This window comes from Salvelinus fontinalis, chromosome 8 (genome assembly GCF_029448725.1).
Source record: "Salvelinus fontinalis isolate EN_2023a chromosome 8, ASM2944872v1, whole genome shotgun sequence".
Classification (NCBI taxonomy): domain Eukaryota; kingdom Metazoa; phylum Chordata; class Actinopteri; order Salmoniformes; family Salmonidae; genus Salvelinus; species Salvelinus fontinalis.
The window spans coordinates 22,765,317-22,792,754 of record NC_074672.1 but is presented as its reverse complement, the minus strand read 5'-3'; the positions used below and the strand labels follow the sequence as shown (position 1 = coordinate 22,792,754).

General features: G+C 43.5%; 1 protein-coding gene across 1 annotated transcript in view; it reads left to right on the top strand.

The window, feature by feature from the left end:
• Positions 1-27,438, top strand: part of LOC129860871 (adherens junction-associated protein 1-like) — a 108,006-nt gene that overhangs the window by 38,939 nt on the left and 41,629 nt on the right. The window contains exon 2 of the mRNA XM_055931732.1: positions 24,812-25,566. Within this exon, the coding sequence (XP_055787707.1) occupies positions 24,812-25,566 (755 nt within the window). The remainder of the gene's footprint in view (positions 1-24,811; positions 25,567-27,438) is intronic.

Sequence of the window (27,438 nt, the reverse complement as noted above, 5' to 3'; positions counted from 1 at the left end):
TGATTGGGAACCATACCAACATAGAATACCCACCCACATCACACCCTGACCAAACAAAAAATAGAAACATACAAAGCAATCTACGGTCAGGGCGTGACAGAGGGGGTAAAGGTACCGAGTCAATGTGCAGGGGTACAGGTTAGTCGAGGTAATTTGTAAAGTCACTATGCATAGAGAATAAACAGTGAGTAGCAGCAGTGTAAAAACAAGGGGGGGGGGGGGGGTGTATAACGTAAATAGTCCGGGTGGCCATTTTATTAATTGTTCAGCAGTCTTATGGCTTGGGGGTAGAAGCGGGTAGGCGCTCCTGTACTGCTTGCCTTCCTCTGACACTGCTTTGTATATAGGTCCTGGATGTCAGGAAGCTTGGCCCCAATGACGTACTGGGCCATACACACTACACTCTGTAGTGCCTTAGGTGTGACAGGGGTGCGTAATGATGGGCAGTGGGACCAGGCGTGAACCAAAGAGATATTTACAGTTTTATTGTGTATGATGTTATAATATCGTATGTAGGTGTTATAATGGCTTTATGAATGCAGGCATGTATGAAAATGGTGAACAATTTGCCAGCACACCGTCAAATCGCAGATGAACAGCAGATCAACAGCAGATCAACATTCGGTTTGGTGTGCGGGGTCCTTAAGTGTAAGGTCTCCAAAATACATGTCACCAGTTAAATGTTGTACTGACTTTGCACAGCACTTTTGGAGTAGCTGCTGAGACAAAAAAAATGTAACTGTAGATGTTTTCCTGTCAAGGGTCTAACACCTAGATGATTAAATGGCTGCTGCACTCTTGTGGATAGCAACCAAGCTCGAGTCTGATGCCTTGGACAGGCTCCCGTTTTAAATGTGCGGAATCCAATGAAGGCAATAACTAAACCCGAATCTACCTCGTCTCATACACTAGACGTAATATAGTAAACACAAATTTGGGACACTGAATTGAGTTTGATATGCTATATTTGGTATGGTTACATAGGATAGAAAGTTACTTAAGACAAAAGCAAAAGCAGAGTGGTCAGTGTGGATGGGTGGGTGCATAACGTGAACGTTATATACACCCACCCATCTAGCGAACCAAAGGTTGCGTTTTCGAATCATCACGGACAACTATCGCATTTTAGCTAATTAGCAACTTTGCAACTACTTAGCATGTTAGCTAACCCTTCCTCTAACCCTAACCTTAACCCTAACCTTAAACCCTAACCTCTAGCCTAGCTAACGTTTGCCACCTAGCTTACCTTAGCGTTAGCAACCTAGCCACCTAGTTAACATTAGCCACAACAAATCAGAATTCGTAACATATTATACGTATTGAAATTCTTTACATATTGCACAAATTGCCATTCGTAACATATTGTACAAATTGCAATTTGTAACATATCATAAAAATTGTAATTCATAACATATCATACATGGATGATGGAAATCCACACACTAATGCATACCATACAAAACGTAACATGTCATGCTGAATTGAGTGTCGTGGATTTATATTTACTATGTTACATCTAACCCTGAGTCCAGGTTGATTAAATAGGTAGCAACAGTAACCAAGGAGGTGGAGCTTAAGGAAGGGTGAATTAGAAACTCGATTTAAACCATTCCACCTAGTGGTGCACGATGGACAATATGAAATTATTTTTACAGTGTTGCAGCTGACATGATTGATGAAGACTTGAGACAATTTTTCCATTTTGGCAGCTGTAATGTCCTTTGGTCTTGTATAACAATCTCAAGGTTATTGAAATATTATTGACAACGAGTTGCACCAATGCCCCTGCTCCTGTGACATGATGTTGGAAACAGAGGTGAGATTAGGGACTGCAACAGGGCACCACCACCATTTTAGGGTGGGAAACTGAATGGATTTCTGTTGAAAATTATTGGAAAACTGATTTTGAGTTTCATCCCCTAAAAATTCAAATTGAACCCTCAGTTATTTGCGTTTATGGACCATCCAAACTGTACCACCTACTGTAGAAATGAAACACATGCTCTCTGAAGCTTGCATATCTTTGCCCATTGATTTGACCTCAAGGCCATTTTTTTAAAACTTTGTGTGGGAGAGAGCATGATACAACAATAGCTGGCATAAATACTCCATCAATTGCTAGACACCTCCCAACTGTTAGAGCTGTCGCTCTCCTCATCCTCAGATGAGGTGAGGAGAGAAGGATCTTCTGACCAAAACGCGGAGTCTGGGAAATATGCCATCTTTATTATAAATTACAATGATGCAGATGGCAACACGAAAACTAAACAAAACACTTTCAAACTACAAAATAACAAAACGACGTAGAACGAAAACCTGAACATAAACTTACATAACTGAAACGTAAACTCACGAACAGGCAACAGACGACATCGAAACAAAACGAACAGCCAAACAGTCCCGTTTGTGAATATACATCGATAACGACACGAAGACATCACAGGAGACAATCACCCACAAACACACAGTGATAATGCCCTACCTAAATATGACTCTTGATTAGAGGAAAATGCAAACCACCTGCCTCTAATCAAGAGCCATACCAGGCAAACCGAAACCCACATAGAAACAGATAACATAGACTGCCCACCCAAAACACATGCCCTGACCATAAACACATAAAAAACAACATAAAACAGGTCAGGACTGTTACAGTACCCCCCCCTCAAGATGCGCACGCCGGGCGCACAAGCACAAAGTCCAGGGGAGGGTCCGGGTGGGCAGTTGACCACGGTGGTGGTTCCGGCTCAGGACGCTGTCCCCATACCACCATAGTCACTCCCCTCTTCTTTCTACCCCTTCTAATGCCCACCCTAACACTACCTTCCCCTAAATAAACAGCTAGCACCAGGACAAGGGGCAGCACCGGGACAAGGGGTAGCACCGGGACAAGGGGCAGCACCAGAACAAGGGGCAGCACCAGGATAAGGACCATCACTGGGACAAGGGGCAGCACCGGGACAAGGGGCAGCACCGGGACAAGGGGCAGCACCGGGACAAGGGGCAGCACCGGGACAAGGGGCAGCACCGGGACAAGGGGCAACACCGGGACAAGGGGCAGATCCCGGCTGAAGGACTCTGGCAGGTCCTGTTTGGACGGCTCTGGCAGGTCCATGCAGGCTGACGGCTCTCGACGCTCATGGCAGACTGACGGCTCTCTATGCTCATGGCAGGCTGACGGCTCTCGACGCTCATGGCAGGCTGACGGCTCTCGACGCTCATGGCAGGCTGACGGCTCTCGACGCTCATGGCAGACTGACGGCTCTCTACGCTCATGGCAGGCTGACGGCTCTTGACGCTCATGGCAGGCTGACGGCTCTCGACGCTCATGGCAGGCTGACGGCTCTCGACGCTCATGGCGCTCTGACGGCTCTGGCTGCTCATGGCTCTCTGACGGCTCTGGCTGCTCATGGCTCACTGACGGCTCTGGCTGCTCATGGCTCTCTGACGGCTCTGGCTGCTCATGGCTCGCTGGCGGCTCTGGCAGATCCTGTCTGGTTGGCGGCTCTGGCAGATCCTGTCTGGTTGGCGGCTCTGGCAGATCCTGTCTGGTTGGCGGCTCTGGCAGATCCTGTCTGGTTGGCGGCTCTGGCAGATCCTGTCTGGTTGGCGGCTCTGGCAAATCCTGTCTGGCTGACGGCTCTAGCGGCTCCTGTCTGGCTGACGGCTCTAGCGGCTCCTGTCTGGCGGATGGCTCTGTAGGCTCATGGCAGACGGGCGGCTTTGCAGGCTCATGGCAGACGGGCGGCTTTGCAGGCTCATGGCAGACGGATGGCTCAGACGGCGCTGGAGAGACGGATGGCTCAGATGGCGCTGGGGAGACGGATGGCTCAGATGGCGCTGGGGAGACGGATGGCTCAGATGGCGCTGGGGAGACGGATGGCTCAGATGGCGCTGGGGAGACAGATAGCTCTGTAGGGAGGAGAAGGAGAGACAGCCTGGTGCGTGGTCTAGGCACCGGCTGCGCTGGAGAGGAGGAAACAGCAGGAGAGAGAACCCGGAGAGACAGCCTGGTACGGGGGGCTCCCATCGGAGGACTGGTACATGGAGGTGGCACCGGATATACCGGACCGTGAAGGAGGACACGTGCTCTTGAGCACCGAGCCTCCCCAACCCTACCAGGTTGAATGAACCCCGTAGCCCTGCCAGTGCGGCGAGGTGGAATAGCCCGCACTGGGCTATGCAGGCGAACCGGGGACACCACCTGTAAGGCTGGTGCCATGTACACCGGCCCGAGGAGACGTACTGGAGACCAGCTACGTTGGGCCGGCTTCATGGCACCCGGCTCAATGCCCAACCTAGCCCTCCCAGTGCGGCAAGGTGGAATAGCCCGCACTGGGCTAAGCACGCGTACTGGGGACACCGTGCGCTTTACCGCATAACACGGTGTCTTACCAGTACGACGCCTTCTACCTCCACGGTAAGCACGGGGAGTTGGCTCGGGTATCCTACCCGGCTTTACCACACTCCTCGTGTGCCCCCCCCCAAGAAATTTTTGGGTCTTACTCACGGGCTCCCAACCGCGTCGTCGCGCTGCCTCCTCATACCAGCGCTCCTGGGCTGTGGCTGCCCTCTTCTCCTCCTTAGGACGGCGATATTCCCCTGGTTGAGCCCAAGGTCCTCTACCGTCCAATATCTCCTCCCAAGTCCAGAAATCCTTATTGCTCCGTCGAGCATTCCCATACCGCTTGGTCTCTGTATTTTGGTGGGTGATTCTGTTAGAGCTGTCGCTCTCCTCATCCTCAGATGAGGTGAGGAGAGAAGGATCTTCTGACCAAAACGCGGAGTCTGGGAAATATGCCATCTTTATTATAAATTACAATGATGCAGATGGCAACACGAAAACTAAACAAAACACTTTCAAACTACAAAATAACAAAACGACGTAGAACGAAAACCTGAACATAAACTTACATAACTGAAACGTAAACTCACGAACAGGCAACAGACGACATCGAAACAAAACGAACAGCCAAACAGTCCCGTTTGTGAATATACATCGATAACGACACGAAGACATCACAGGAGACAATCACCCACAAACACACAGTGATAATGCCCTACCTAAATATGACTCTTGATTAGAGGAAAATGCAAACCACCTGCCTCTAATCAAGAGCCATACCAGGCAAACCGAAACCCACATAGAAACAGATAACATAGACTGCCCACCCAAAACACATGCCCTGACCATAAACACATAAAAAACAACATAAAACAGGTCAGGACTGTTACACCAACAAAAAGCCTCAGTTACTGTATAGGCTCTGAAAATGTCAACATTAGCTTAAACTACGAGACAATGCCTCTAGGGCTATAAATCACATAGAAAAGACGAAACACTGATTCAATGGGAACCCGCCTACCTGCCATCGCACCTACTGTAGCTCTTTCAGCCAAGAAGAGGGAAGGTGCTTTCACCAAAGCACCTTTCAATGGCTGTGTTGGGAAGGGAAATTATGTGTACTCAGTGCAAGGGTTGTCGAGGGCAATGCTGATAAAATGTCTATTGATGGTGATATGGAGCAGTGGGGAGCTGAGTGGTGGGGAGCTGAGCAGAGGGGCTGGTGGGGGGGGGGGGGGGGGGGGGTGAACTAGATTATTTAAAGGCCTGCCTTTCTCACCTCCCTCTGGTGAAGAACCTGGATCTACCAAATGCCTTGTTTCTGCTGCTACCGGACTCCCAGGAAGAGTTCTAATTACAACTTATATTACACACAGCATTACTATACTGTGAGTATGGCAGACCTCCACTTGCCCAGCCAGAAGACAATAATTATAGTGGAAGAACTGATTAGCTTCATAGGCAATGTTTTTCTTTAGCACTTTGTATAGTACAGCATTCACACCCAAGTGCAGCAAGATGTGTTTGTTTTTGTCCCGTGTTTTGTCCCGTGTAAATTTTCAGCTTTTTTCATTTTTTTTGTATTTTTTTGTATTTTTCCATTTTCAAATTAAATATACCTTCCTGCAACCCGCCTCACCCAACGTGGTACGGATCTGCTATTTTTTTTAGACCTTATAACTGGAACCTCCATCAGAAGCTAGCCTTCAGAAGATACACAGCTAATTAGCTACTAGCTATTTAGTCATTGTTAGCCACTGCTAGCAGTCTTTACCTTGAGCACAGACACCATAGCCCGGATAGCCCTGATAATATCTGCCAGTCTGCACAGCGCGATATCAGCCCTGAGCATATCGGACTGCTTTTTCCCCCCACTACATCACCGGATTCCTGCCGAAAGCTCTGGACCATTACACCGGATCATCGCAGCTAGCTAGCTGCTACCGAGTGGCTATCGTGGCTAACACCCTTGTCCAGAAGCAAACACCAGTTAGCCTCGAGCTAGGCCCATTCCCCCGGCTAGCAAACTAAGTACACCAACTACAATACCTCTCTTGCCAATTGGCCTGGACCCCTTTGTCGACACGAATCCCCGCCGATCCATCACGACTGGTCTGCTGACGTATTTCAGCCGATGTTCTCTCAACCGGCTCTGCGTTGTTGATATCGGTTTTGGACCCAGCTACTATCCCTGGCCCGCTAACTCTCTGAACCGCCGTTTCTCCCGCTCGCGTAGCGTAGTGACAACTGCCGAGCGGCTCCCTGTTTCATCCGTTTCTGCTTATTGGACCCTATGATCAGTTGGCTACACAGCTGATGCCTACTGAACTGTTCATTAACACGGTATTTCATTTTGTTTATCTGTCAGCCTCAGCCTCGAACTGAGGCTAACTGACCCTCTCTGCCCATTCAATGCCATTTACCCGTTGTTGTTGTCTTAGCTGTTGACCCGTTGTTGTCTTAGCCCTCCCAATCAACACCTGTGATTGCTTTATGCCTCCCTCTAATGTCAATATGCCTTGTATACTGTTGTTTAGGGTAGCTGTCATTGTTTTGTTTTACTGCGGAGCCCCTAGTCCCGCTCTACATGACTTGGTTAGCTCCCTTGCCCAACCCCCCACACATGCGGAGACCACACCTAGCTTAACTGGCGCTTCCAGAGATGCAGTCTCTCTCATCGTCACTCAATGCCTAGGTTTACCTCCACTGTACTCCCACCCTACCATGCCCTTGTCTGTGCATTATGCCCTGAATCTATCCTACCACGCCCAGAAGTCTGCTCCTTTTACGCTCTGTTCCGAACGCACTAGACGACCAGTTCTTATAGCCTTTAGCCGTACCCTTATCCGTACCCGTATCCTACTCCTCCTCTGTTCCTCTGGTGATGTAGAGGTTAACCCAGGCCCTGTGTGTCCCCAGGCGCTCTCATTTGTTGACTTCTGTAACCGGAAAACAAACACAACATTTTCCGCCAAGATAGAACTGCTAAAAGTAGTTGTAATCTACTGTAGAGATAGCCTGCAGAGATCTGTCCTACTATCCACGTCTATGCCAAAGCAGTTCAAGCTTATACTTTTAAAAATCCATCTCTCCAGAAATAAGTCTCTCACTGTTGCCGCTTGTTATAGACCCCCCTCAGCTCCCAGCTGTTCCCTGGATACCATATGTGAATTGATTGCCCCCAATTTATCTTCAGAGTTTGTACTGTTAAGTGACCTAAACTCGGACATGCTTAACCCCCCGTCCATCCAACAATCTAAGCTAGATGCCCTCAATCTCACACAAATTATCAAGGAACCTACCAGGTACAACCCCAAATCCATAAACATGGGCACCCTCATTTATATCATCCTGAACAACTTGCCCTCTAAATACACCTCTGCTGTTTTCAACCAGTATCTCAGCGATCACTGCCTCATTGCCTGCGTCCGTTATGGGTCCACGGTCAAACGACCACACCTTATCACTGTCAAATGCTCCCTAAAACACTTCTGCGAGCAGGCCTTTCTAATCGACCTGGCCCGGGTATCCTGGAAGGATATTGACCTCATCCCGTCAATAGAGGATGCCTGGTTGTTCTTTAAGAGTGCCTTCCTCACCATCTTAAATAAGCATGCCCCTTTCAAAAAATGTAGAACTAAGAACAGATATAGCCCTTGGTTCACTCCAGACTTGACTGCCCTTGACCAGCACAAAAACATCCTTTGGCGCACTGCACTAGCTTCGAATAGTCCCTGAGATATGCAACTTTTCAGGGAAGTCAGGAACCAATATACACAGTCAGTTAGGAAAGCAAAGGCTAGCTTTTTCAAACAGAAATTTGCATCCTGCAGCACTAACTCCCAAAAGTTTTGGGAAACTTTAAAGTCCATGGAGAATAAGAGCACCTCCTCTCAGCTGCACACTGCACTGAGGCTAGGAAACACTGTCACCACCCATAAATCCACGATAATCGATCATTTCAATAATCATTTCTCTATGGCTGGCCATGCTTTCTACCCCAACCCCGGCCAACAGCTCTGCACCCCCTGCAGCAACTGGCCCAACCCCCCCCCTTCACCCAGATTCAGACAACTGATGTCCTGAAAGAGCTGCAGAATCTGGATCCCTCGGGACCCTCTCTTCCTAAAATTATCCACCGCCATTGTCGCAACCACTATTACTAGTCTGTTCAACCTCTCTTTCATATCGTCTGAGATTCCTAAAGATTGGAAAGCGGCCGCGGTCATCCCCCTCTTCAAAGGGGGAGACACCCTAGACCCTTGGTTTCTCTAATGACTGCTTCGCCTGGTTCATTAACTACTTCTCAGACAGAGTTCAGTGTGTCAAATCGGAGGGCCTGTTGTCTGACCTTTGGCAGTCTCTATGGGGGTGCCACAGGGTTCAATTCTCGGGCCGACTCTTTTCTTTGTATACATCAATGATGTTGCTCTTGCTGCGGGTGATTATTTGATTCACCTCTATGCAAACGACACCATTCTGTATACATCTGGCCCTTCTTTGGACACTGTGTTAACTAACCTCCAAACGAGCTTCAATGCCATACAACTCTCCTTCCATGGCCTCCAACTGCTCTTAAACGCTAGTAAAACTGCATGCTCTTCAACCGATGGGTGCCCGCACCCGCTCGCCCGCCTAGCATCACTACTCTGGACGGTTCTGACTTAGAATATGTGGACAACTATAAATACCTAGGTGTCTGGCTAGATTGTTATCTCTCCTTCCAGACTCACATCAAGCATCTCCAATCCAAAATTAAATCTAGAATCGGCTTCCTATTTTGCAACAAAGCCCCCTTCACTCATGCTGCCAAACATACCCTTCGTAAAACGGACTATCCGGCCGGTTCTTAACTTCGGCGATGTCATTTACAAAATAGCCTCAACACTCTACTCAGCAAATTTGCTGCATTCTATCACAGTGCCATCCATTTTGTCACCAAAGCCCCATATACTACCCACCAGTGCGACCTGTATGCTCTCGTTGGCTGGTCCTCGTTACATATTACTCACCAAACCCACTGGCTCCAGGTCATCTATAAGTCTTTGCTAGGTAAAGCTCCGCCTTATCTCAGCTCACTGGTCACCATAGCAACACCCACCCATACCCAGCAGGTATATTTCACTGGTCATCCCCAAAGCCAACACCTCATTTGGCCTCCTTTCCTTCCAGTTCTCTGCTGCCAATGACTGTAACGAAATGCAAAAATCACTGAAGTTGGAGACTTATATCTCCCTTACTAACTTCAAGTATCGGCTGTCAGAGCAGCTTACCGATCGCTGCAATTGTACACAGCCCATCTGTAAATAGCCCGTCCAACCAACTAACTACCTCATCCCCATATTTATTTATGAATTTTTTCTGCTCTTTTGCACACCAGTTTTTATACTTGCAGATCCTCATCTGCACATCTATCACTACAGTGTTAGTTGCTAAATTGTAATTACTTCGCCACTATTGCCTATTTATTGCCTTACCTCCTTACTTCATTTGCACACTCTGTATACAGACTTTCTATTGTGTTATTGACTGTATGTTTGTTTATTCCATGTGTAACTCTGTGTTGTTTTTGTCGCACTGCTTGGCTTTATCTTGGCCAGGTCGCAGTTGTAAATGAGAAATGTGTTCTCTACTGGCCTACCTGGTTAAACAAAGGTGAATCTTTTAAAAATAAAATAGTATATTTTGTTTTTATGCATATTGTGCATATTGTGTGTTTCTACGACACTGGGTAGGTGACTGCCGATGGCATATTTTTCTACGTCACTGTGTAGGCGACTGCTGACTGCATATTTTTCTACATCACTGGGTCGGCGACTTAGAGTATGCTGGAGATACAATGCCTCTAAAGAACAAACCTTTAGTACTGCATAATAATTTTCTAGACCACATTCAATCACTTGCGAACTGACAGGAGAGCGAACTGACAGGAGAGCACTATGTTCAGACCTTGTGTATAGTAACGTGCATATTGCAAGAAACTGCCCTTGATCCTTTGTGTTGTCTGTATCTTGCATGGCTTAAATAGTTTTTGTCACACCCTGGCCTTAGTATTCTTTGTTTTCTTTATTATTTTAGTTAGGTCAGGGTGTGACATGGGGAATGTTTGTGTTTTATCGGTTTTGGGTGGTTATATGGTAAAGGGGGTGTTGGGTGTAGTGTATGGGTTTGTGTTTAGTGTATGTGTCTAGCTGTATCTATGTTGGTGTAGTTGTCTAGGAGAGTCTATAGTTGCCTTGGTTCCCAATTAGAGACAGCTGATTTCTGTTGTCTCTGATTGGGAGCCATAGTTAGGGTAGCCATAGGCTTTCGTTTGATGTGGGTAATTGTCTATGTTATACGTTTGTAGCCTGTATGTGCACTACGTTCATAGCTTCACGGTCGTTTGTTTGTTTTGTTAGTTTTGTAATAGTGTTTTTGTTTTCGGTTCTCCTTCTTCATAATAAAAAGGAAGATGGCTTATTTTCCTAATGCTGCGTTTTGGTCCGTCAATCCTCCACACGATCGTGACAGTTTTTTCCCTTTCTTGCTGGAGTGATGTGCACAACCAGTTACGTGGCGTTATTTACCTTGAAACTAATGCATCTCAGCTGTGATGGAATTGCATGAAACTGCGTGTCCCTGTGTGCCTTGTCCTGGATGGTTTTCTTAATCTCTATCGCTGCCAGTGTAACCATGGACGCTCAACTGTGTAGTCGGGTAGTGAGGCTACCCTCCTACGTGAGGCTTTGCTCTCTGCCCTTTGTTTTTTCATAACCACCGAACGTTGTCCAGCCTGGCCTCATTACACACCTGAGATCTGAACACCAGGCACAAGCTCTCATAAATCCATTCCCAAACAGGGAATTGCTACCTAACCATCCATTCAATTACTCTCTGATTACACCAGTGATGTATGTCTCTCCCTGTCTTCCAGTTGTATTCCTCTCAACCTTTCAGGAAACGTTAACCAGCTCTTTTAGCCAACCACGTTTGATTACTCTAAACTAAAGTAGTCCATTGTGCGTTCATCAGTGGCTCCTGAGTAAAGCCCCGAAGGCCAAGACTGAAACAGTCTGAACTACTAACAGCGAAGAAGGGGGAGTCAAATGTCACTGGTTCTCTGTCACAAGTGTCTTAGTCATCCTGCCATTGAGCATGAGGACCATTGAACCCTCTTTGCGCTCTCTCAGAATGCATAGATCACAGAGAGCTCAGGCTTAAATCGCAGCAAATATGCAGCCCAGTTCACTACTTCACTATGTCAATGAGTTGATAATATCATAATATAGGACACATCCTCTTTGCACAGTATGCTCTGAGCTGTAATTCCATAAACACATTGAATGAATCCTTTTTTTTATCCTCCAAATATTCGAATAAGGATTATTTCACAAATCTTTTTGCGAACTGACATCAAAGGTTATGATACTCTATGCTCAGTTAGCTTTTTGATAGTTTTGTGTTGACTGATGGAACACTCAAGTTTCAAGTGCAGGCATTAAGTAGAATATGCATTTCTTTTCTATGGATCACAGTTTCTTGTACGTTGGAATTTAAAGTTTGGTAACAGTTTACATAAAGCCTGCAGGTATATCGCTGCCCGAGCCTTTATAATGTCTTACAATCAGTCGTATAAAATGTTGTTTCATTATGTATTAACATTTCAACTGACTCAAAATGTAACGGGTGTCGTAATCCTCCTCCTCAAACGAGGAGAGGAGAGAAGGATCGAAAGACCAAAATGCAGCGGGTTGTGAATACATAATGAATTTTAATAAACAAGACGAAACTAAACACACGAAGAACACTTGATACTTTACAAAACAACAAAACGAAGTAAACAGACCTGGACACGAACTTACATACAACGTGAAGAACGCACGAACAGGAACAGACTACAAATACCTAACGACAATGAAACAGTCCCGTATGGTGCGCACATACACTGACACGGAAGACAATCACCCACAAACAAACAGTGAGAACACCCTACCTTAATATGACTCTCAATTAGAGGAAAACGCAAAACACCTGCCTCTAATTAAGAGCCATACCAGGCAACCCAAAACCAACATAGAAACAGAAAACATAGACTGCCCACCCAAAACTCACGCCCTGACCATCACACACATACAAACAACAGAAAACAGGTCAGGAACGTGACACAAAATGGATTATTATTAGATGATAGAAGACATTATAAGGGGGTCATTCTTGCTCATAACATGTCCTACATAATTTATTATACATTTTCAGTTGAATGCATTTTCAGAGTATATACTTTAATCTTGTTTGTGAAATCTCCAAGGTGCCAGTTTGTTAACACGGCCTGATATTCAAGAGTCGGTTCAAGAGAAAGCGCTTTTTTTGTCCACAGGCATGTTTTAAACATAAATAATATTCTGTGACTATAACTTATTTAAAATTTACCCTAACAGTATAATCCAAGTTTTGAGTCATATGCCAATTATATTTTTTACTAAACAGAAAACCTATGAATGTGTTACAGATTGACGTTCATCTAGCATGAGGCTCATGTGCTTAATTTAGAATGCCTGTCTAGGCCTAATCCTAACCCCCTTGACAATGGAATTTATATAGAGCTGCAAAATAACGTTACAGTGGATTTACTCTATACTGACAGGCTAAGGCTGGCTCTGTATGTGGAATATTAACTGAGAACATTCCTTCAGCAGATTCAAGTGTTGTTTTATCCAAAATGCAAAACAAACAAATGGCCAATGTTATTGGCAATCAAAACTGTTGAATTCAAAAGGCTAGAATTCAATGATAACCTCAGTGCTTTAGAGAGGAAAGCACACCAGAGCAACGTACGTCGGCCGAGTGGGTGGCCTTCCTATCACCTCTGATCAGAATATCGGCCACCAATTTCTGTTAATTTCCAGACAATTCTACATGTTGAATCACCACTGTTCATTTCCACCTTGCAGGTAATCGCTAACACACTGCAGCCACCCGCTGCTTTGAGCCATTCATCTCCGCTGTGTTTTTATTCTCTTACACCCACACAAATAATATTGTCCCTGCCTCATACAAAAACACATTTGAAGTACTAACCGGTAATTAACTTTAAATTAGACAATGTTTTCGGCTTGAAAGAAAACTAAATTAATCTTTGTTGTTGATAAAAAATTGTCTGTGTGTGTGTGTACCTTCGCCTGTGTGTGCATGCTATCTGCTGGATGTCTAAAGAGAGCCTGAATAATGCATATTGTTTACAATCAACTTGCCCTTTGCCAGTCTCTCAGCACTAAGAAGTGCATATGAATGTGGATATGTGGGCTCTCTCTCTGAGTAATTGTTCTTCCTGCTGTTTTACTGGGTATGAAGATCAATGAGGCTGTACCATCCATAACGACTCCCACTACCATGATCCCACAGTACCATCTGAATGTATTATGGTAATTGCAAGAGCGGTGGTAGGGGGTGGGAGTTGTGGTGGTTGGGTTAAATGTGACTGGTTACAGGATTGGGGGCGTTTGATGTTAGTTCCTACTTCACAGTAGGTCCTTTCGATATTTTTGGGGGGGTTGCAGAAATGCCTTCTTGAACATGTGAACTTTCATGCGCCTTAATTAGAAACTTGTATGGGATCCAGTTCCGGATTCAGAAATCATAGATAAATTAAAAAATAGGCCCCCCTTCCCGGCACGCCATCATTTTCTGTAAACAGATCTGTGCATCAAGATGCAATTCGATACGTGGTATCTTTACTGTTGAAGAAATAGCCCCTTTATAATAAAGCCATAATAACGTTTGCCATGTGGCATACGCTACAGTATAGCAGAGGCGTTTTTAGCAGGGTCTGGGGAAAAAAATTGGCCTTTTAAAAACTAATTTCATGCAGTTCGTCATTTACATGACAGAAAACATCAGCTGAATTTTTTTTAATACCACACAATTGACCAAAATCAGTGGCTACTCTGACACTGAGATCAATCTGGTCTTGAATTCAAACAAACAATGGCCCAGGCCAATGAAGTAACACACAGATTGTACAATATTAGGAGGCAATATATCTACAGTATACAGTGCATTAGGAAAGTATTCAGACCCCTTCACTTTTCCCACATTTTGTTATGTTACAGCTAAAATGGATGAAATAATTGTTTTCCCTGATCAATCGACACATTTTTGCTAATCCTGTCACCTCTGAGACAGGATTGTGTCGAGGCACAGATCTGGGGAAGTGTACCAAAAAGTGTCTGCAGCATTGAAGGTCCCCAAGAACACAGTCACCACCATCATTCTTAAATGGAAAACGTTTGAAACCACCAAGACTCTTCCTAGAGCTGGCTGCCCGGCCAAACTGAGGGGGCAGAAAGGCCTTGGTCAGGGAGGTGACCAAGAACCCAATGGTCACTCTGACAGAGCTCCAGTGTTCCTCTGTGGAGATGGGAGAACCTTCCAGAAGGACAACCATCTCTGCAGCACTCCACCAATCAAGCCTTTATGGTAGAGTGGCCAGACGGAAGCCACTCCTCAGTAAAAGGCACATGACAGCCCACTTGAAGTTTGCCAAAAGGCACATAAAGGAGAAACAAAATTCTCTGGTCTGATGAAACCAAGATTAAACGCTTTGGCCTGAATGCCAAGCCTCCCGTCTGGAGGAAACCATGCACCGCTCATCACTTGGCCAATACCATCCCTACGGTGAAGCATGGTGGTGGCAGCGTCATGCTGTGGGAATGTTTTTCAGAGGCAGGGACAGGGAGACTAGTCAGGATTGAGGGAGAGATGAACGGAGGAAAGTACAGAGAGATCCTTAATGAAAGCCTACTCCAGAGTGCTCAGGAGCTCAGACTGGGGCAAGGGTTCACCTTCCAACAGGACAACGACCCTAAGCACACAGCCAAGACAACGCAGAAGTGGCTTCTTGACAGGTCTCTGAATGTCCTTGAGTGGCCCAGCCAGAGCCCAGACTTGAACCCGATTGAACATCTCTGGAGAGACCTAAAAATAGCTGTGCAGCGATGCTCCCCATCCAACCTGACAGAGTTTGAGAGGATCTGCAGAGACGAATGGGAGAAACTCCCGAAATACAGGTGTGCCAACCTTATAGTGTCATACCCAAGAAGACTTGAGGCTGTAATCGCTGCCAAAGGTGCTTCAACAAAGTACTGAGTAAAGGGTCTGAATACTTATGTAAAAGTGATATTTCAGTTTTTATTGTTATACATTTGCAAAAATGTCTAAAAAACTGTTTTTGCTTTGTCATTATGGGGTATTGTGTGTAGATTGATGAGGGAAAAATAACAATTTAATCAATTTTAGAATAACGCTGTAACATAACAAAATGTGGAAAAAGTGAAATGGGTCTGAATACTTTCTGAATGCACTTTATATAGCCATGATTTAATTAGCCATGCATTTACATGTGAATTCTTAAAGAGATGGGTGGGGCTAAGACTTAAATATACCCACTGATTCTTGAAGAATATAACTTATAAATACCTCATGAGAATGTACCCCCCCCCCCCCCCGAACACAAAACATACGCTTGTTTTACTCCAATGTTTGTAAACAAAGTAAATGTAAGCAAACACTATATATCCCCAAAATAGTTTAAAACTATAATGTTGATATCATGGATGGTTAGTCCTTGCATCCATAGCTCTGTCTATGAAAACCATCGCAAAGATTATTCATTATTAATTATTTAAATGCAGGTCTAAGAAAATGCATTTCAAAAGAACATAATCAAATATTTTGAGTTTAAATGACCAACCGGCTCTATTTGGCACAATGTAGCATAAAATTGTGTTTTTTACGTTGGATAAAAGTAGAGACTCTGAGGTAGAAAATGGTTATTCATACACTGCAGTTGAGGAACAATGGGAAAGTCAAAGAAAAGACAAAGAAAAGCTCTTCTTTGTCTACACCCAATCAGCATTGTTCACACCCTCTTAAGCCTTAGCCCCACCCATCTCTTTAAGGATTCACATGTGAGGCCATGTGCTAAACAGAGTGAGTAGTGTAGTAAACAACCAAATGTTTCAAGACTAAAAGTGGTGAAAGTAGTAGCAAAAATGCTCTTTATCTATTCCTTGTTCTACATCCTAATCTGACTTTGGTGCAGGGCATGCTGTTCTTCACATTACTCTATATCAAATAAAATAAACATTTATTTGTAACATGTACAGGAAACAGAAGGTGTAAACGGTACAGTGAAATGGTTATTTGCATAGTAGCGATATCAAAAAGAAAGTGTCCAGAATAAATATTGTATAAATATTTTATAATTATTAGATGATTCTTACCCAGACACACTTGTCTAAATTGATGGGTCATTTAAAAGAAATGCTATAACCACCCCCCAGCCACATCGAACTAAGTGGATGAGTCCCTATTGTCTAGACATGTACACACACATGTTCATGAAATTCAATAGACAAACCTGGCTAACTTGGTCATGTAATCATCATTGTTTAGACATGTAGCTAGCTAGCTGGCTGGATAAACAATGAACGTAACGGTGCTTTCAAGACAACTGGGAACTTGCAAAAATACGAGGTCAAATTCTAACGTCAGTGAGCTTCAGGTAGGAAATGCAGTGCTCTAGAAGGAAGCCCGAGTTCCCAAGAGAGAATTCAGAGTTGGATGACCGTTGAAAATTATTTTTCCCAGAGTTCCCAGTTGTCTTGAACACACTGAAGTCGGAATGCGTTTTGAATGGGGCAATAATCCCAACTGATACTACTAGCAATACAAACTGATTGTCATAGCTAGCCACCATGCATGAATCTGCAGGTAGCTAAAGCTAACCAACTAGGTTCAATGTTAGCCAGCTATCTAACATTAGGCTATAACTAGCAATGCAAATGGCTTTCTGAGAAATTAATAATGTCACTACACAGATCATGCACATAACGTTAGCTAGTGAACCAGCCAGCTAACATTAGATAGCTAGCTAACAGTACACTTTAACTTGCAATGAAAACAACTTTCTGACAAAATTTGAAATGTATAATATCTGAAAATGTTGCTAGCTAGACTCTTACCTGTATACATGGATGAACACTTCTCCCTCTCTGTCAAGGATGCCATTGTTGCCATTAGCTTGAAGATTTAATCTGGAGACAGACTCCAATTTGCATAACTCCCCAACAGATCCACAGATGATGCAATCTCCACACTGCCCTTTCCCACCTGGACAAAAGGAACACCTACATGATAATGCTCTTCATTGACTACAGCTCAGCGTTCAACACCATAGTACCCTCAAAGCTCATCACTAAGCTAAAGACATTGGGACTTAACAACTCTCTCTACAATTGGATGCTAGACTTCCTGACGGGCCGCCCCCAGGTGGTAAGGGTAGGTAACATCACATCTGCCGCGCTGATACTCACCACAGTGGCCCCTCAGGGGTGCATGCTTAGTCCCCTCCTGTACTCCCTGTTCACCCATGACTGCATGGCCAAGCACGACTCCAACACCATCATTAAGTTTGCCAACGACACAAGAGTAGTAGGTCTGATCAACGACAACAATGAGACAGCCTATAGGGAGGAGGCCAGAGACCTGGCCGTGTGGTGCTAGGATAACAACCTCTACCACAACGTGATCAAGACAAAGGAGATGATTGTGAACTACAGAAAAAGGAGGACTGAGCACACCCCCATTCTCATCAACGGGGCTGTAGTGTAGCAGGATGAGAGCTTCAAGTTCTTTGGTGTCCACATCACCAACAAACTATCATGGTCCAAACACACCAAGACAGTCGTGAAGAGGGACGACAATGCATATTCCCCCTCAGGAGACTGAAAAGATGGGTCCTCAGATCCTCAAAAAGTTATACAGCTGCACCACCGAGAGCATCCTGACTGGTTGCATCACCGCCTGGTATGGCAACTGCTCGGCCTCCAACCACCAGGCTCTACAGAGGGTAGTGCGTACGGCACAGTACGTCTCTGGGGCCAAGCTTACTGTCATCCAGGACCTCTATACCAGGCGGTGACAGAGGAAAGCCTTAAAAATTGCCAAAGACTCCAGCCAGCCTAGTCATAGACCTTTCTCTCTGCTACTGCACAGAAAGTGGTACCGGAGCGCCAAGTCTAGGTCCAAAAGGCTTCCTAACAGCTTCTTCCCCTAAGCCATAAGACTCCTGAACAGCTCATCAAATGGCTACACCGGACTATTTGCATTGTCCCCCCCCCCCCCATGCCCGTTTTTACGCTGCTGCTACTATCTGTTTATTATCTATGCATAGTCACTTTACCTCTAACTACATGTACATATTACCTCAATTACCTTGACTAACCTGTGCCCCGGCACAGTGACTCTGTACCTGTACCCCATATATATACAGTTGAAGTTGGAAGTTTACATACACCTTAGCCAAATGCATTTAAACTCAGTTTTTCACAATTCCTGACATTTAATCATAGTAAAAATTCCCTGACTTAGGTCAGTTATGATCACCACTTTATTTTAAGAATGTGAAATGTCAGAATAATAGTAGAGAGAATTATTTATTTCAGCTTTTATTTCTTTCATCACATTCCCAGTGTGTCAGAAGTTTACAAACACTCAATTAATATTTGGTAGCGTTACCTTCAAATTGTTTAACTTTGGTCAAACGTTTTGTGTAGCCTTGCACAAGCTTCCCACAATACGTTGGGTGAATTTGGGCCCATTTCTCCTGACAGAGCTGGTGTAACTGAGTCAGGTTTGTAGGCCTCCTTGCTCGCACATGCTTTTTCAGTTCTGCCCACAACTTTTCTATGGGATTAAAGTCAGGGCCATTTTGCCACAACTTTGGAAGTCTGCTTGGGGTCATTTTCCATTTGGAAGACCCATTTGCGACCAAGCTTTAACTTCCTGACTGAGGTCTTGAGATGTTGCTTCAATATATCCACATACTTTTCCTTACTCATGATCCCATCTATTTTGTGAAGTGCACCACATTTACATTTACATTTAAGTCATTTAGCAGACGCTCTTATCCAGAGCGACTTACAAGTACATACATTCATACTTTTTTGTACTGGCCCCCCGTGGGAAACGAATCCACAACCCTGGCGTTGCAAGCGCCATGCTCTACCAACTGAGCCACACGGGGCTGTGACACACCAGACCCTCCTGCAGCAAAACACCCCCACAACATGAAGCTGCCACCCCCGTGCTTCACGGTTTTGATGGTGTTCTTCGGCTTGCAAGCATCCCGCATTTTCCTCCAAACATAACGATGGTCATTAAGGCCAAACAGTTCTATTTTTGTTTCATCAGACCAGAGGACATTTCTCCAAAAAGTGCGATCTTTGTCCCCATGTGCAGTTGCAAACCATAGTCTGGATTTTTTATGGCGGTTTAGGAGCAGTGGCTTCTTCCTTGTTGAGCGTTCTTTCAGGTTGTCGATATAGGACTCGTTTTACTGTGGATGTAGATACTTTTGCATCTGTTTCCTCCAGCGCCTTCACAAGGTCCTTTGCTGTTGTTCTTGGATTGATTTGCACTTTTCGCACCAAAGTACGGTCATCTCTAGGAGACAGAATGCATCTCCTTCCTGAGCTGCGTGGTCCCATGGTGTTTATACTTGAGTGCTATTGTTTGTACAGATGAACGTGGTACCTTCAGGTGTTTGGAAATTGCTCCCAAGGATGAACTAGACTTGTGGAGGTCTACAATTTTTTTTCTGAGGTCTTGGCTGATTTCTTATGATTTTCCCATGATGTCAAGCAAAGAGGCACTGAGTTTGAAGGCAGGCCTTGAAATACATCCACAGGTACACCTCCAATTGACTCAAATGATGTCAATTAACCTATCAGAAACTTCTAAACCATGACATAATTTTCTGGAATTTTCCAAGCTGTTTAAAGACACAGTCAACTTAGTGTATGTACACTTCTGACCATCTGGAATTGTGATAGAGTGAAATAATCTGTCTGTAAACAATTGTTGGAAAAATTACTTGTGTCATGCACAAAGTAAATGTTGTATCCGACTTGCCAAAACTATAGTTTGTTAACAAGAAATTTGTGGAGTGGTTGAAAAACGAGTTTCAATGACTCCAACCTAAGTGTATGTAAACTTCCGACTTGAACTGTAGCCTCGCTACTGTTATTTTATTGTTGCTCTTTAATTTATTTAGATTTTTAATGTATTTATTTTTTTACTTCAGTTCATTTTGGAAAATACTTTAAAACGTATCTTTCTAAAAACCTCATTGTTGGTTAAGGGCTTGTAAGCATTTCACTACATCTGTTGTATTCGGCGGATGTGACAAATACTTTTTGATTTGATTTGATTTATACAACAGCCTTCTGTGGGTTCTCTTTTCGACTCCATCCGCATATTTGCAATCAAACAGCAGAATTTTCGGCATCTCCTTAGCTATCATACTCTGCTTCCATCTGACATTCCACTGATTTCAAAACTTCTTTCCTGTCTTTTTCCTTGGCTAAACCAACTAGGCTCGTAATTTAACAATTGTATTCATATTTACAGATGGCATTCACGTTTATTATTCAGGCACATGGAAGTTCACATGCTCCAGAAGGTATTTCTGCCAAAAAACGCATTTTTATAGAAAAGGTATGTTTACGTTCAAATGCATCTCCTGTAAAGTAGTGACGTGCTACATACACCTAGTTTCCTGAAACTAGTCACATAGACTACTGTGCTTTGAGTGTTCCGAGTGCACGTGGGGAGCGCATGGAATCACAGCATTTTTAAGAGTTGTTTGGCAAGGATAGGTGATTTGGAAACTGCCGAATCTGCTCTTTCTGAAACTATATAGACATCAAAACGTCTTACCTGCTTGTGACTCTGTAGGAGGACTTGAAAAAGTCATTTCTTGGCACTCTGTTTCCCTGCCTCTGTGTCAATTCCAAGCTGCGCTGTTCATCAGATTATTTGTATAAAATTTAACAATTTATAATATTGTCACCCATCAGACTATTGTCAATTTAATCTTGTCTTTAAGATAACTATATTATTATGTGTGTGAAATTAGTTTCAACATAGTTTAGGTGTAGTTTCGATGACTGGCGGTCTATGTCCTCTTATAACGGCTTATAACACAATTTATGTTTATAATATTAAGATTCTAACAACAACAGCGTGTTATATAGACATATTTAGGAAAAGTCAAGGACGGGGGATATGATTTAAAAAATGGCAGAGTAATTAGAAATGTAAATTCATTTTGCGTTAAAATGACTCTTTCGGCACATCTAGATTTAAGGAAGGGGGATGGGGAGGGGGGTACCTAGTCAGCTGCAACTGAATGCATTCAACCAAAATGTGTCTTTCGCATTTAACCCAACCCCTCTGAATCAGAGAGGTGGGGGGCTGCCTTAGTCGACATCCACATCAGCAGTTGTTGGGGGTTAACTGCCTTGCTCAAAAGCAGAACGGCAGATTTTTCTACCTTGGCGGCTCGGGATTCGGACCAGCGACGTACGGTTACTGGCCCAACCCTCTTAAGCCCTCTCTAGGCAACCTGCTACCTTCTGAATGGGTATAAACAAAGACAAGAAAGTGTCTCTTGAGAGTGTGAAAATCTCATACAAATCTTTCAAAGGGCCTTTTCTCCTACTTGTTTCCTAAGTGGGATAACAAATTTATCAACTTTCAAAGCAGAATAACTTTCCCATGCTGTGAGTTTGTACTCCCATAGAGAAAGCTGGTCACAAGTGTCAAGCTGAATGTCAATGTCAGCTGATCATGATACTTATAAGCTAGAGGGCTATCCTCTCCTGTGATGGCTTTCGCTATCTCCAACATCATCACCTATAGAATATATATTTAGATTACTGTAATATTAAACAAATTAAAATCCTGGGAAATGGTCATTTAAGCCCACAGAGTTCTTTCTGCCAATAGCCATGCTCCCTTTCCTTGATGGCGGCGAATCAGATGCGAATGCTCATGATGCAGAGGTATCTATCAAGATTCATATGTCATCCTGTTTACAATCCCCAAATACAATGACCTTAATGCTTTCACAGAGCAGCACATTCCTGATTACGGCACAGTAGGTGATCAATATGACCGACTGTGCCAGGGGATGTGGCTAGATATGGTAACCATTAGACCTACAGATGGAAGATCTTAATCTGAGCCAGTTGGCTGCAGCAGGAAAAGAATCCTGCAGCATCACAAAATTTGAATTATTATGTGGAGTGTAATTAATGGACATTTTTGTAGGGTAGGTTTTGCAGGTTTGATGAATTTTTCATAAGGGAAAATCTGTTAAAAATGTCAAAGTGGAAATTACAAAAATGTCAAAGTAGAAATTACAAACTTCAAAATAATTTTCAAACCTCAAATACACAACATGTTCTAAATGTCCTGCATTCCTGCAAATTAAGATCCTACATCTTTACAACAACCCTTTCCCTTTAATACTCATGATAACACACTCAGATATGGCTGTAACAGAACACTCTTCCCTGTGGCTGTGTTGGAACCCAGGAGAGCAGTGGGGTACATGCTGAACCAAGGTGGTCATTAAACATTCCCATCCCCTGCTAGAATCGATATTACTCAGGACGGGAAACAACTGCTTCCCTTATTGGAGATTATAGTCATTCCAGAGCCCTCACTCAATAGTCTTAGGTGAGAATGGATTCACTTCAAGTGTACTTTTTAGGAAGTTAAAACAGTTTGGTTTGAGAGCAGGACCAATCCAAGTCACCAGACATTACCATACATTTTTTTTTTAACCTTTATTTAACTAGGCAAGTCAGTTAAGAACAAATTCTTATTTACAATGACGGCCAAACTCTCCCCTAACCCGGACGATGCTGGGCCAATTGTGCGCCGCCATATGGGACTTCCGATGAGAATCTTGATGTATGCTCTCAGAACTTCAAAAGGACCTCGCACAATGTATTACAGTTCATTTTCCTCCACTGTGCATTTTTGCTTTTTTGATGTTTGATGATAACTGTGATTCTCCAACTTGCATGGAAAACAACTGCTGGTTAGTGTGCAGAGTCTCATTCTACTTTCACTATGTTTACAGTCTCATGATTCAGTTGCTTCTTTTAACGTAACTTTGTTTACAGTAGTCCTGGTTTAGTTGTGCACTTCAACTGTTCATTTGCTCCTTAAAAAGGTGGTCCATGGAAAGATGGAAACGTTAAAGCAATTAACCCTAAAGTACTGAAACATTTTTTGAAGTCATGATTCAAAATGAGCTGGTAAGTTGTTGATTGTCTTGAAAATGCAATGTCCCCTTACGACAGTGTACCTATTCACTACAATACCTGCTTTGTTCAACAACGCCTGAACGCCTGTTCAGCAACACCTTGGTGCTGACATAAATTGACCAAGGACAATAACGATGATGAGGTTGTTCCTTCTGGAATCAAGTTTTGCTTTGTCACATGGTGGCCATAGAAGGTTGCACTCGGCAGATCAATTCTTCTTTATGTTCTAGTCAGGATCGTGAAATAAGCGAAGGTTTGTAAACAGGGTACAATTTCACAGGTGTTAAAATGTAAAGGTTTTAAATGACTCATTATGTTGAGACAATACTAGTATGAATGCAGTTTTAATGACGATGATGACTAAAGTGATACAAAATGTATTAATTTTAATGTTAAAGGTAGTAGTGGGGCGGTGTCCTGTTTACAGATATCAATAACAACAAAAACAAAATGTTAAAATCTGCCAATACTACCACCATGCCCTCCCTTGAGACATACCCATATTAGGAAGAGATTTGAAGTCTGTTAATATTTTATGAGCACAAAGTCGCCTCGCTGTGTATGCTTTACGTTTTCATATTCAATATCATATTCACATCAAGCCATGTCTAACTCTGACTTTATATTATGACATCTTTCAGTGCTCTTGCAGCATAATCAAATTGCCCTTTGGGAATCTAAATGACATTCTATACGACATGATTATGCTGAATATTATGATCAGCTGAAATAGGGCTGACCTTGTCCTTCGACAGTTAATCATGGCGGGATTGAAAAAGTAAACCTCTAAAATCAAGGATAAGTCCTTGCTGCGTTTGACAGGACAAAGCAATAGAGGTTAAAGCCGTAATCTTTGAAAATGAATTACACCATTTATTTTGTGTTTGATCTTTGTAATGTCAGGTGCTCCGCTAAACAAATTATTATCGGAGTTCAATTTGCCAGAGTTTACTTAGTCAGAGAGCAGTAGTTGCCTGAGAAGCAGGTCAGTGCGGAATACAGATGCAGACCTACACAATGTTACATCAACATACATTTTAGAACAGTTTCATCGTCTAGGACCTAGACTCTAGGTAATTAGACTTCCATCAACATAACTTCAGTGGTGTCAATCTCACAGTTAAAAAGCACTTTTGGATGGTTTTCAAATGTTCAATCCATTGAAAGTGCTTTTTAGTCCAGGACTAGGCTTAATCCATGTCTGGGAAACCAACCCTTCATCTACAAAACTACTACTATCCCTTTTGGTTTTAAATGTGAACCAATGCCAAATCTAAAATGTCCTCTGTCCTTTTTTCCCCAGTCAGATGTCGGCTTTACGGCCGGGGAGCTGTGTAGGGCTTCGGGTGTGGATCCTCTTGGCCATGACCCACCTCACCCTGGATTTCTCCCTGTGTAGCCCCCTCAGTCAGGGCCTGGGGATCAAGCTCATCCACAAACCTGTGCCTCGTCCCCGGCCCCGCTCGGCGCCCCTCTGGGATACTCCCAACATGCTCTATTGGAGGACAGTGAGGCCGCTGGCGCGCCGGCTCCTCAACCCCGTCCCACCGCCAGACAATATGGGAGGGCCAGGGCCAAAGTTCAGGGGTCAAAAGCACAGGAGACTGGCACATAAAGGACAGCCATGTAAGGAGTGCCGGTTGAAATACACATCCACCGAGGTGGGGGATTTGGCAGCGGTGCTAGATCTTCCCATGGGGCACAAAACAGACGTGGTGAGGTTGTTACTGAGGGCGAGGAGGCAGCTGAAATGGGACAGCGATGACAAATCTCAGGACGGCAGGACCACGACGGTGGCCGGATATATCGACTGGGGACCCACGGGGACAGAGGACAACTTTGAGAACGGTGAGGGTAAAACGGCGGCCAACTCCACGCTGTCCACCAAGGCCTTGACCACTGCCATGGCCACAACCACCACCACCACCACCACCAAGAGCCCCCAGAGGACGTTCGCAGTGGTGACCACCCCTCACCCCAGAAGGCTGAGCACCACCAAGGCCAGCGTCAGTCTAGGGGAGACTGTCAAACCACCAAAGCCATATGGAGACACATCAGGTAAAACTTCTTTCCTCTGTTTACGATCATGCTATTTTAAAACTCTTTCATTTGTATTCCTATCCTGTTAAGCATTCCACTGTTAAGTGAATAATAGTCCTACTTGAAGGAGTGGAGTTGTATTTGGCTTGTCAAGGCTAGAATAGTCAGAAAGACAGTAGGAGAGTAGGACATTATTGGGTCGATCCACCAATTCAGTGCCTTTTGAAATGTGTAACTTGGTAAAAAAACTAATTCTAGCATTCTGTTTCAAGAGGTTTAAATAAAATAATGACTAAAGAAAGTGCCTATTCAGTGCCAAATAAAGTAACAGGGTTGACCGTAACAAGGTTGACCGTAACAGGGTTGACCGTAACAGGGTTGACGATTTCATTTTAAATCAGCCATAAATCCCCTTGTGACAGGGGAAATGGAAGCTTGTTGTGTGCAACAGGTGGTGGCAATTGAATGCAAGCTTCGCGACTTGTTATGCTCAAATTTCCACCACAAAACACCAGAAAATGGCCAAAAAGAGTACACTCTTCGAGAAAAAATTGATATCTAAACTCTAAAAAGGTTCTCCATTTGTCCCCAAAAGACAACCATTTGAAGAACAATTTTTTGGTTCAAAGTAGAACCCTTTTGGTTCCAGGTAAAACCCTTTTGAGTTCAATGTACATGTACAACCCTCTGTGAGAAGGGTTCTACCTGAAACCAAAAACGGTTCTCCTATGAGGACAGTTGAAGAACCGTTTTGGAACCTCTCTTTCTAAGAGTGTTGAACAACCTCACCTGCTTTTACACTATCATTTCACTATAAGATGTTTAATGTTTATTTTGAAAAAAGGAAAAAAAATATTTAAAAATGAATAGTTTCACCATAATAAAATGAGAGTTCAGTTCCCGTAACAGGGTTGACCTTAAAATGAGGGACAGACGTAAATTAATCACTAACCACATGAATAAAAATTATAATATTCAGAAATTACCTTGTCAATGTAACAAAATAACTAGTGCACAATTTCTAATTAAAATATCAATATAATTTCGTGGAACAACCCTATTTCTAACTGCAAGAAGCAACATTATGGCATGAAGAGCTGTTGTTTGGGACAGATATAGTGCCTTTAGAAAGTATTCACACCTCTTTAATGTTTCACATTTTGTTGTGTTACAGCCTGAATTTTAAATGGAATACATTTAGATTTTGTGTCACTGATCTACACACAATATCCCATAATGTCAAGGTGGAACTATGATTTTTAGAAATGTTTACAAATTAATACAAAACGAAAAGCTGACATTTCTTGAATCAAGAAGTATTCAACGATTTTGTTATGGCACGTCTAAATAAGTTCAAGAGTAAAAATGACTCACTCTGTGTGCAATAATAGTGTTTAACATGATTTCTATACCCCACACATCTCTGTACCCCACATATACACTTATCTGTAAGGTCAATCAGTTGAGCAATGAATTATAAACACAGATTTAACAACAAAAACCAGGGAGGTTCACAAAGAACGACCCCTATCGATACAAGCAGACATTGAATATCCCTTTGAGCATGGTGCAGTTATTAATTACCCTTTGGATGGTGTACCAATACACCCAGTCACTACAAAGACCATATTATATGGTTGAAATTAACAAAAATAAATACAAATATGTGATATATATACATTGCATTCGGAAAGTATTCAGACCCCTTGAATTTTATCACATTTTGTTACGTTACAGCCTTCTTCTAAAAAATTGTTCCTCATCAATCTACACACGATACCCCATAATGACAAATCAAAAACAGGTTTGTAGAATTTGTGCTAATTTATTAAAAACAGAAACAGAAAACAGAAATACCTTATTTACATAAGTGTTCAGACCCTTTGCTAT